A 12,913-nucleotide genomic window follows, 5' to 3' on the forward strand; every position below is an offset into this window, starting at 1 on the left:
TCTCAGCAGTTGTGAGAGTGCAAACCCAGGGAACGAGGCTGAAAAGCAACTATGGAGACTGGAGGAGCAGGGTGAGGTGCTGGGGGAGTCTCCTGGGCAACTCAGTTTTAGGAAGTATTACAGAGGCCGGATAGGTGGGGTAAGGACCAAGGAAACTGCAGGGCAATGTGGCAAAAGATGATGATGAGCGAGGCCGTGGCGGGTCTGAAGTCCTCAGGAAGTGAACTCAACAGAGATAGGTTTTCATATAATGGGAATGTGTAAAGTTCCACGCATCACCTCCCTTTACCCTCACATTTTCTTCCAATATAAAACAAATAACGTTTACCACAACAAGAGAGACTGCGGAGCAGCTTCCATGCTTGTAGACCAAATGACAAGAACTAAGATTGTTCCACACCCAAAGGGGATTTTTCTCCCTCTGCTCGATCATTCCTGTCACCAGTGAAACACTTCCTGGTACCGTATCTCCACCAGGAAAACACACATGCCCTGTGCCGCCTGTCCCCCCTCCCCCAATACTTCTTTGCTCTCCTTGAGTTACTGCTCCGTTTCCCTTCACAGCAAAACGTTCAACAGCCCTGACTGCAGCAGGGTCTCCACTTCCCCACCCAGTATCTGCACTGCAACGTGCTCCAGTCCCTGCGGCTTCTTAATTAGCCAGGTCCCACACAGGCTTCTTCCTTCACTTTGCAATACTTTCTTCCCTGGGCTTCCATGACACCTCATTTTCCTATTTTTGTTGTTGCTTTTTCCAAATACTGTGTCTTCTTCTCAGTCTTCTGCTGCTGTTGTTATTTCTTCTTCCTTCACTAGTCCATTAAAAGCTGGAGTGCTCAGGACTCAGGCCCAGGACCTCTTTTCCATCTACACTCTCTCCTGAAGCAAGTTCACCCAATACTGTGGCTTTAAATATGGTTTATATGTTATACTCCAACATTCACATGTTCAATGAGACTGCTTCCCTGAGCTGCAGATTCTCATCTATCTACTCAAAATCCCCACTTAGAGGCTGACCAATTGGCGTCTCAAACATGGCTTACAACAAATTACTGATTCCTGCTGCCAAAGCAAACTTCTGTTCCTCCTAGAGATTTTCCATTTCTGTATACAGTGTGGCTACACAGCCAGATGTTCAAGCTCCAAATCAACTAGTCACTCCTGATCACTCTCTTTCCTTCTCCACCCACCCCCAACCCCACATCCAATGGATCCAGGTCCAATCTGCCCCTTCCAATCTCTTGTACTATCTGAATTGGTCCAAAACCACTAATTTTCCTTCCTTAAACTATGCAATAGTTTCTTATAGTCTCATTACTTCTACTCTCGCCTCCCTACAATCTGATCTCTTTAAAATGACAAATTAGATCATGTCACCCCCTTATTTAAAAAATCCAAATCCTCGAATGAAATTCCACTGTGTCTAGAATAAATGTAAATGTGCCCCATGGCCTACAATGCCCCCGTCTGTTTCTGTGTCTCTCAGACTCTTCTCCGACTACATTCCAGCCACAATGGCTTCTGTTCTCTTGTTCCAGCAGCAGCGGCTGGAGGATGGACAGGAAGGGAGGCCAGCTTGTCCCTGCTTTACAGCTTCTGCAATCATGTCCCTTTTGCCTGGATCTTCTCATAGCTGGCTTTGTGTCATTCAGATCTCAGCTCAAATGCCACCTGCTCAAAGAAGCCTGGCTAAATATTACATCCAAAGTTATTTTCTATGATACCATCTATATTTGTTTAAGATAGTGCTTACCAAAATCTTACTTACATTCTTTATCTGCCTCTTCTAACTAGAATGTAAGGCCTAGAAAGGGAGGAACATCATCTGTCTTGTTCCCTCGTATCTTGAGAGGCAGACATACAGTAGACAATCAATAAATACATACTGAAAGAATAACCCAATCCTCCATGCTTCTATAAATACAATTTTCCTACAGTGAGGGTGTTACAGGAAAGGACAAACTATAATACAGTTCCTGGTTACTAGAGCCAATTTATAACACACCAGTGCTTTGTCAATTTGCTTCTTTCCTATAAAAATTACATCTTCTACAAAATCTGTCCAGTGATATTCACAAACCACTGGAATAAGACCAGCCCTGGAAATCTTATAACCATGGAAATCATGCTCTTTTCATCGAAGTCAAAGACTCCAAGTAGTTCAACAAGAAAAATCTGTGTAGAGTCTTAAACCATAAAATAAAATGGCTTACTAACAAAGAGATATGGTTGAAGGCACCACATATCCAGGCAAACTGAGAGCACCTCTCACTACCTGCTAATTTGGGACAGAAGTCGATGACAGTGCTGTTTTCTCTGCACTGATCTTGAGTACAGAACTATTATTTCTAAACAATGCACAAACCTACACACATTAAAAAATGCAATGAACGTTGGAAGGGATGCTAGAGTTGAACCGCTCACTTCATGTGCCTAGTACATAATAGATGCTAAATCAATACTTGTTGATTACATGCCTTCGAAGATTGCAGGTTGTGAACAAAAACATCTAACTTACAGATAGTTCAAAGAGCTTTAAAAAAAGCTGGCCCTTCACAGAGCTGAGTATTTCATAAAACCAAAGAACCAGTGTTAACAAACGGCACACAAAAAAATCATGCTCTTGGTCTGCTTGGGGTAGAGCACATACTGTGTGGGCTATTTTCCCAGATGGGCTGCTGATTCATAAAGCTCTTTTAGGAACAGCAAGAGCTTCCAACTGCAGTGCATTCTGTCCTACGTACCTGTGAGGATGGGAGCAGAGGCAAGCACCATCAGGCCTAGCTATTTAAGAGGCCCACTCAACTCTGCCTTAGGTCAACTAGAAAAACCATAGATACATACATTCCCCGAATTTAATGGCTCTGGAGAAAGTTTCAGCGTTGTAATACTTTCTGGTAATAACAATCTCAACTTTTTATTAGAACCTGGAGACTGAGCAGAGTCAGCTATATTATTGGTGTTAGGGATTGGGAGCCTGAGTGAGACACCCATGAAATGAAACAGGGACATCTAGCTGTTGCATGTTCAAAGACTTACCAGACACAACCAATCATTCATTATGAACAATATTTTCAATACTGTCATAATATAGAACAAATTCTTTAATTTTCAAGTGTTTAAAAAAAACAAATTCATACTCAAGCCAGCCTTGAAGATAAGCACGAAATGTACCAGTTTACATTTTCCCCCCACAACAACACAAGCACCCATTCTGTGCATAGCACTGTTCTAGGTGCAATAAATGGGATTCTTAACCTTAGAAACATGATTTCTGTTTCTGCAATCGTGTTATCTCCTTTTCCAGAGAGTAAAAATAAATAAAATCACCACTGTTTACTACTGATTTGCCTCAAATCCACTTCTGGCTCACAGAACCGCTAATTTCTGCCAAATTTAAGATGTTTCAGTGAACTCAGCTCCTACTTCTCCCAAAATAAAAAAGCAGAACTCCTTTTCATTAAAAAAAATAAAAAAGAAACAATTTCCCATAAAAGGGCAGCTTCTGTTTCTAATAAGTATTTTTTTTCTCTAGATTTTCTTTAAGTTTTCTTCCTCTAATATTGCCTTTTCCTGTACAAGACAAACCAACCTCTTTCTCTGTTTTTCTTTTCCTAAGAAAAAGCTGCATCTTGAAGACAAACCATTCCCAAGACTAGTGATAAATATTAAAAAAAAAAAAAAACAAAACTTTAAAGGTGAATCACCTACATTACCTTGATGAAGTCAAAAAATAAAAAGCAGTTGGCACTAAGATAGCTATTCCAGATATCTGTATTTAAACAATTTTAAAAACTGTTTATTTATTTTGTAAGAATGTACCCCTAGTCCAAAGTTAAGTATGCTTAAAAACATTTTTGGCCAAAAAATTTACAAAACCCTTTTCAGTTCAACCTAATAAAAGTGATACCTAGAAAATATTCCACATTATTCAGTCTGTATTAAAAAGTTCAGATTCTAAAGCATTCCTAAGGCACGGTGTTCTGGAAGACAAATGTGCTTCTGCTGGCGCTGTGTGATGTACGAAGCATCCATGACTGGCTCCAAGTGAGCCCCGACAGGCACCTTTCTCCTGATGCTGTGGGACTGCGAGAGACAGTCAGACATAGGCCCCCAGGGCCGCATGGAACTCTGTGAGACACTGTACCAGCTGCTGGAACTTGGGCCTCTCCTCCGGATCTAAGGCCCAGCAACAAGCCATCACAGCAAATCTGCAGTGACAAAAATGGAACATTTGGCTAGTATTGATACAGCACTTCTTACTTTTTGATCAATTTGACACTAGTTATGTTTTCTGTCTAAATGTGGGTGTGGAGAGGATGACATACTAAGTATTACCATCTGCTGGCAGCTCTGAAATGAAAAGAAGCTTAAAATGAGTTACCTGGATTTTATGTGTAAATTTCAATTCTTCATGAGAACATGTCAAAATATATCAGCAAATAGAGATTTTATGTAACTACCTAAAACACAGTCAAAATAATAACATGTGTTATCCTGCACAGTTGACATGGGGGTCAGGGTGCCCAAGATCTGCCTATAACTTACAGTCAGCCCTCTGTACCCCCAGTTCCTCCACATCTGCAGTTTCAACCAGCTGTGGGCTGTGTTAGTACTCTAGTATTTACCACTGGAAGAAATCCACATATAAGTGGGCCCACACAGTTCAAGCTCTCATTGTTCAAGGGTCAAAGTATTTAAGTTCTGAGAGAAAGAATTTGGAGGAAGAGGAAGTTTAAGCTGTAAGAACCTTGGATCTACAGTGAAATCAGTGTAAAAGCTGCCACCTCACTATGGCATAAAAAATTTCAGGGGATTCTGGAACTGAGGCCACATTCATCTGTGCACTCAATCACCCTTGAACAGCCTCCTACCCACTCCAATACCGTTATATGGGAAGACCAGCTATGTGACAGAAGCAGGAAACAGAACTACCTCACTCACCAGCCAGAACATCTTCCTTAAACGTCTATCAACTGACAACAGCTGTCAAGGTAAGATGGCAACAAGAAAGGCTCTTTATAACTAAGGATGTTCTTAAGGTTGTTTAAGTAAAAGTCAAGTCCTCACTCTACAAAGAATAACCGACAGAGCATTCAGTGTTTTCTCACTGTGTACATTAGTTTCTTGGATTAGATTAATCCCTATAAATACGAGATGCAAAAAGTCCTCGTGTCAAGTGCATTAAGGGCGAATGAGTCTGGCTGACTTTGTGGTTCTCTACAAGAGTCTAATTCAAGTCCAAAGAGGCATTATTCTCAAAAGGAAAGTCTCTGTATGAGTATGGACATCCCTTCTTTTATCCTGACATTGCAAATGGAATGAAACCCATGTCTTCAAGCTCAGAAAAACTTACAGTTCATCAGGACAGTTTATCGGCTGGGCTATTCGGTAACCATCTTTCAGGTACGCGGCCATCTCAAATGGGTCAATGTCCACGTAGGGCGTCTGGCCTAGAGTCATGAGCTCCCACAGTGTCACTCCAAAGGCCCACTGAGAAGAAGAGCAGTGTCACCATGAGGGGACAATTAAAACAGTCGTCATGCACCCAAAATAGCAGATCAACCAACTCTTAAAGAAAGCAAAATATCATTTACAAAAAGAAGTCTACCATACCTAGTTAGTCTCTTGCATGGACAGAAAAGAACATTTTAATGAATGCATCCTTTAATGTAAATGTCTTTATTGTATGTTCTCAGGTAATTAGAGCCACTGGAAAGAATTGTTTTACTGCTGATTACAAGCCCCACTAACCAAAACTGTTAATTATGTCTACAATTTTCATAATATGAAAATGTGTTGCTTTAAATAGTGTAGCTAGTCAACATTTTGAGAAGTGAAAAATGAATATAACTTTAGCCTAAAGGGAAGAGCATCTTGAATAAGTGAAATATGCAAATTATGTAAAAGACAACATAGATTTTTACTATATTCAAATAATTTAAATTAACAGATGAGAGTGTCCTGAAAGAGTATCTTCGAACCTCGCTTGAGTAAAAGATCAGATTTATTAAAATCAACACGTAAAACTACTAGTAGGGGCAGAAATCATAAGCAGTGTCAACAGTGCTCCTTCATGGTCCAACCAGGGCTCCTCCTTTTGCCTGCGGCTTCTGGGGAGTGTGTGGACAGCAGGCAATGCGTCTACAAAGAGCTGCTGCCATGTGGCCAGGAAGGACTCAGACTGGGGACTTCCGCTGCTCTGCTGACAAGCATGAACCCTGAGGTCAGAGGAGCTGAAGGTGGATAAGGAGGAAGATACCTGTGTACATGCTATCGTGTTTATGAATCCTTTTAAGTTCTAGACATCATACGGATGTCTCATTTAACTTTCACAAAAAAAACTATGAGAATCATTGGCAGCTCAATTTTACAGGTGAGGAAACTGAGGCTCAGAAAAGTAACTTGCCCAAAAAACTACTTTTTATTATAAAAGATGAAGGGGGAAAAAATAAAAAAAAATTTTAAGGGGAAAAAAGAGGAAAAATACACAAGAACAAAGTCTGTTTATAAAATCTAAGCATAATGCATTAAATTTTAAGTTATTATTTTTAATAATGAAATCCAGAAATACTGTCTAAAGTATACAGATTTTTAAAGCCTTGTATCAGTGAACAACAGCTTTATTTATTATAATCTATGCAAATAAGAAAACAATGGAACGAGTATCTTTTACAACATCTTTAAAACTATCAATGAAGAATTCTATACTAAGCTAAAATACACTTGAAAAATTAAGGCAAAATACAGTTTTTCAGAGAAACAAAAGCTGAGAGGATGTCACTGGGAATTTGGATCTGCACAAAGAATGAAGAGTGCTGAAAACATATGAATAACAACTACATATTTTTTCCTCATTTTCTTAATAGATTATTTAAAGCAAAACCAGTAACAATGTATTGTGGGGTTTATAATATATATGGAAGTAAAATATATGCCCATAAACAGCATAAAGGAAGGGGGTGAATGGAAATACAGCACTGGAAGCTGCTTGTATGAAACACGAGGTGATATAATATTATTTAAAAGTAGAAGGTCTACATTGTAAACCCTAGAACAGGTTTCCCAACTTCAGCACTACTGACATTGTGGGCTGGATAACTCTGTTGCGAGAGGCTGTCTTGTGCATGGCAGGATCCCTGGCCTCTACTTGCTAGATGTCCCAGTTGTGATAACTGAAAATGCCCCCAGATATTGTCAAATGTCACCCCAGGGTGGGGGGTGGGGGCAGGCAAAATTGCCCCCAGTTGAGAAATGCTAAGCTAGATGGATTAAAGAAAATAAAAAGACACAAATAACCAGTATGAGGAATAAAAGAGGAAACATTTTTACAGATCCTCTAGACATCAAGAAATATTATGAACTCAACTTTATGCCAATAAATTCAGTATCTTTGATGAAACGACCAAATTTCTTGAAATACACATATTACCAAAATACACAAAGGAACAGAAAATCTATACAGCCCACTATCTTTTAAAGAAACTGAGTTCGGGAGGAGGGTATAGCTCAGTGGCAGAGCGCCTGCCCAGCATGCGTGAGGTCCTGGGTTCAATTCCCAGTACCTCCAATAAAATAAATAAACAAACAAACAAACAAACCAAATTATCCCTAAACAAACTGAGTTCATAATCAAAAATCTTTCCACAAAGAAAACTCTGCATCCAAACAGTTACACTGGGTGAATTCTATCAACTTGAAAGGAAAAAAATTGTACAAATCTGGATGAGCTTCCTAGAGCTGCCAGAACGAAGAACGAAGTACCACAAACTGGGTGACTTAAACAGTGGTATCTGCCTCACAGCTCTGGAGGCTAGAACCCCCAAATCAAGGTGTCAGCAGGGCTATGCTCCCTCTGAAACCTGCAGGGGAGAATCCTTCCTTGCCCCTCGATAGCTTCGGGTGGTCTGAACGCCAGCAATCCTTGCTGTTCCTTGATTTGCAGCTGCAGCACTTCAATCTCCACCTGTGTGCACACAACATCCTCCCCTTGCATGCCAGTGTCTCTTTTTATAATGGTATTAGTCATACTGGATTAAGGTCTACCTTAATTGATTATGACTTCATCTTAACATTATACCTGCCATGACCCTCTTTCCAAATAAAGTCACATTTTGAGGTATGGGGCTCTGGATTTCAACCTATCTTTGGGGGGAACACAATTCAAACCACAGTACAGTCCTACACAAACTCCAGAAAAAACAGAGGAGGGAACACTTCTCAATTCATTTTGAAGCCAGCATTATCCTTAATACTAAGACCAAAGAGTTTAGCCTTTAGGAACTTAGTGTCTTTTTCATTAACAGTGATCATTTGATAGAGCAATGCCCACCCTTGAGGTCTGTGCTTTGGGAGGAAGGAAGAGACAAAGATCAGACGGAGACGGATGTATAGTTTTTAAGTCCCCATAGAAACAGAGCCTATTGGAATAAACCAATAGGTTTAAGGGAAATGTTCTATTCTGCTTAAAAATGGAAAAATGATTTCAAATTAATAAGAGGTAAAGGAAGGTCCATGCTTACATCCAGGTAATTTGTCTACCTTTAAGCTTTAATTTATATGAACTTTTAATGATGACAGTGATTAGTAAATGCAATGTTTAGTTTTTAAAATATTGTCCAATTCCATAGGGAAAGTAGTTCACTACACAGATGGAAGAGAGCCCAAAGAAGTGAACTGGGTGGAAGGGTGTTCCCACCCCTCCTTCACAAGATGAGATGTCTGTTCTTATTCACTGATAGTGTCAGCAGCAGGGGGGAGGCATAATCAATCCAAACCAGATTCCAGAGGAAGAAACAATGAGAACCGGTAACAGGAGGATACTGCCACTTGATCAACAACCCCATCTACTGACAAGGGATGTTCTAACAACCTCTACTGTCAGGGACTTTCACAGCAATGCTGGTGGTAACTGAGACCCAGAGTGTATACAGGTACCATACCAGTGTAACATACATAAGCTGACTTTAAAAAATTACTTCTTTCACATTGTTCTGTCCACATTATCACTAGGCACCCACCTCAGGTTCTCGTATTAAATACTGCAGCAGTAATACACCAAAAAAAGAATACGCCTAAGGGAACACTGCAGTTTCACTTCCTTAGAAGCAAACAAAAAAAGTGATTAATTACATGTTGGCTCACCAACCCTTATAAAAAAAATCAAAACCAAACAACACAAGGATGATTTGTGGAAAACTTGCCCTCCAAAGTCTTCTGATAACTGAACCATTTAAAATTCAGACAGACCTATAATTTCCTCTCATTTGACGTTGTTTGAAAGAGGGCAAGAAGAAGGTCAGGATGTTTCACCACCCCCGAGTTTTTACTTTTAAATGTAACAGTCAATAATGTTGGGGCTATTCAGAGATTTCCATTCTGTTACTTCGGGAATTTATAATGCAAAGCTGACCTCAATATATTATATATGATGAGAAAAAAAATTCTGCCCAATTCTAAATGATCTCATTTGACCACAGTAAAAGCATCAAGTGTTCCACGGTTAGGCCTTTCTGTTCATCCTAGAAACCTAACAGCCCTTTCTCGCATATGGAAATGGGTTCAGATTGCACCAAAGTGCAATTAATTTAATCCGGGCAAGTGTTTTCCAAACTTGAGTAACAAGAAGAATCATCTGCGGAGTTTGTTAAAAGTATAAACTCCTGAGTCCCAAATAATTCTGAGGCCCAGAACTCCATTATTTAAACAAGAGTCCTAGCTGGGTCTTAAGATCCAGCAAATTTAGGAACCAGTCTTAGATGTGTTAGCCGTGGTGGTCAGGCAGCAAACACAGTATTTATTTATTTTTATTGTAGTATTGCCTACATACAAAAAACTGTTTCAATTTGGTAAGTTCTGACACGTGTATACCTCTGAAACCATTGCCACAATCAAGATAATGAACACATCCATCACTTGCAACAGATTCTTACAGCTCTAATCCTTTCCTCCCAGTCCTCCCCACCACCACTCCTACTATCCCCAAATAACCATTAATCTGCTTTCTGTCACTAACATTAGCCTGCATTTTCTAGAATTTTACATAAATGGAAAGATCAAACTACACTTTTTTGCCTAGCTTCTTTCACACAGGATAATGCTTTTGCGATTCATCCATGACATAAGCGAGTATCAACAGTTCACCCCTTTTCATTGTTGAATTGTATGACTACAGCAGTTTATCCATTTACCTGTTGACAGACATTTGGATTACTTCCAGGTTTAACTACTAAAAGTAAGGCTGCTATGAACATTTATGTACAAGTAAGTACTGGTAAGGACATATACTTTCATTTATCTAGGAGCAAAACAACTGGATGCAGAATATACAATTTAACTTTTTAAGAAACTGCCAAACTGTTTTCTGAAGTGAATGTACCATACTGCATTCCCATCAACAGTGTAAGAGAGCTAGTTCCTCCAAAACCTTGCAAACACTCCAGCCTACAATTTTAGCCATAGTAACGGGTGTGCAATGGTATTTCATTGTGGTTTTAGCTTGCCATTTTCTTAATGACTAATTATGTTGATCATATTTTCATGTCCTTATTTGCCATCTATATGTCTTCACTGGTGAAGTACTCTGCCCATTTTAATATTGGGTTGCTTTTTAATCACAGGTTTCTGCTGCTATCTGAAAGTATTCTTATGAAACATTTTGGAGACTGAAATGGCATAAAGCAAAGCAGCAATCTTGCTAACACGTGCACAATATCAAGATAAACCACAGATGCTTACGGATACAGTTCAAAGCTCCGACAGCTTGATTCTGAGATGCTGAGTGTAGTGAGTGTCCAAGAAAGGAATTTGGTAGAGTCATCCTCTCTGCTCAAGGTGTGAGAAACCTCTATAAATGGCTACTGCAAAACAAACACTTGAATGTTTTTCACTTTTCACTTTTTTTTTTTTGTAAAACCAAAAATCCTCATTGGATTTCTTCTGGTTAGTGAAAACAGGTACTAACAGAGGTCTTTCACAAAAGCAAAGTGGCATAAAGTGAACTTCTGAAAAGTGGGAAATAACTGTACTGACTTTTGAGAGTTCTCTAAATATTCTGCAGGTCATGTCCTTGATCAGATACATGATTTGCAAATATATACTCTGAGTGTGACTTGTCTTCTCATTCTCTTCATACTATTTCAAAGAGTACAAGTTTTAAATTTTGATAACGTCTAACTCGTTCTTTTTCACATCTTGATTTGATGTCTTACCTAAGACATCTTTGCTTAATGCAAAGCTCCAAGGATTTTCTTCTACTGTTCTCTTCTGCTAAGTTTCACAGTTTTAGGTTGTGCATTTAGATCTGTGATCTGAGTTAATTTCTGTATATGGAGCAAGGTATGAATCAAAGTTCATTTTTTGTAGCTGGATATCCAATTGCTCAAGGACCATTTGTCTAAAGGGTAATCCTTTCATCACTGACTTGCCTTTACATTTTTGTTGCAAATTAGTGGTCCATACCTATGTGGGTTAAGTTTTACATGCTCTATTCTATTCCACTAATCTATCCATAATGTCACCACTATACTGTCTTGATTACTGTAATTTGAAATCAGACCTCCAAGTTTCTTTTTTCAAAGCTGTTTTGGCTATTCTATGCCTTGGCACTTCTGTATCAATTGTATCAATCTGTGAACTTCTATCAAAAAATTAAAAGTCTGTAAAGATTTTATTTGGGAATATATTGAATCTATATGGATCAACTTGGAGAGGACCAGCATCTTAATACTGAGTTTTCTGATCAACAGACAAGGAATACCACTCCATTACGTAGGTCTTTAATTTCTCTCAACAATGTTTTAAAGCATTCATTATACAGGTCTTTCACATTTTTGTCATATTTATTCCTAAGAATTTCTTATTTTATGATGCTTTATGTTTTTTTTTAAACTTCAATTTCTGAATTATATTAGTATATATAGAAATACAACTGATTTTGTACATTGATCTTGTATCCTGTAATCTTTCTAACCATCTAACCTCACTAGTTAGTTCTAGTAGCTATTTTGTATATTACACTGGATTTTCTTCATAGATAATCATGTCGTCTACAAATAGTTACTTTTTCCTATCCAATATTTTTGTGCCTTTTATTTCCTCTTCTTGCCTTAGTGCACTGGCTAGAACCTTGAGAACAATACTGATGAGAGTGGGTGTCCTTGTCTTGTAACTGGTACTAGGTAACAACAATTCAGCCTTTCAGCATTAAGTATGTTATTAGTTATAAGGCTTTTTTGTTGTTGTTGTTAGACTGAGGAAGTTCTTATCAGACTGAGGAAGTTCTTATCTTTTCCTAGTCTGCTGGGAATTTTGGGGAACTAGAAATGAATTGTTTTTAATGGATTAAAATGGATTGTTTTTAATACTATTTCTGCATCCACTGAGATGATCACTTCGTTTTTCTTTTTTAGTATGTTAAAAGAGTAAATTGCACTGCTTGGATTTTCAAATGATAAAATAAGCTTGTATTTTTGGGATAAAGCCAATGTGGTCATAATATTATTTTTAAATGTATCTATGGATTCTAAAGTTTTCTTTAGACTTCTTGTGTCTGTGATCATGAGGGATATGATCTGTAGTCTTTGTCTGTTGGTATTTCAAGGTAATGCTGACCTCGTAGAATAAGAGAATGTATTCTATCCTCCAGTTTCTGAGTTGTATATAATTTGGATTATTTCTTCCTTAAATGTTTGGAGGTATTCACCAGTGCTCTAGAGTTCACTCTGGACCTAGAGTTTTCTTTTTGGGCAGGATTTCAACTAAAAATTCATCAACATTTAAAAATAGATATAGAGCTATTAAATAGATATAGATTATCTACTTTTAAAAATAGATTCATTTATTTTATTTTAAAATTTTATTTATTTTTGAAAGGGCAGGAGGTAATTTGATTGATTGATTGATTGATTGATTG

The 12,913-nt window shown here is 38.3% G+C and overlaps 1 protein-coding gene across 2 annotated transcripts in view; it reads right to left on the reverse strand.

The window, feature by feature from the left end:
• Positions 1 to 3,086: 3,086 nt before the first annotated feature.
• The window catches only part of RYK (receptor like tyrosine kinase), a 96,697-nt gene continuing 86,870 nt past the window's right edge, over positions 3,087 to 12,913 (reverse strand). For both annotated transcript variants that reach the window (XM_072955149.1, XM_072955124.1), the window contains exons 14-15: positions 5,357 to 5,493; positions 3,087 to 4,211 (exon numbers count right to left, since the gene is read on the reverse strand). In XM_072955149.1, coding sequence (XP_072811250.1) covers positions 4,100 to 4,211; positions 5,357 to 5,493 — 249 coding nt within the window. In that variant the 3' untranslated portion in view covers positions 3,087 to 4,099. The remainder of the gene's footprint in view (positions 4,212 to 5,356; positions 5,494 to 12,913) is intronic.

Source organism: Vicugna pacos, chromosome 1 (assembly GCF_048564905.1).
Source record: "Vicugna pacos chromosome 1, VicPac4, whole genome shotgun sequence".
Classification (NCBI taxonomy): domain Eukaryota; kingdom Metazoa; phylum Chordata; class Mammalia; order Artiodactyla; family Camelidae; genus Vicugna; species Vicugna pacos.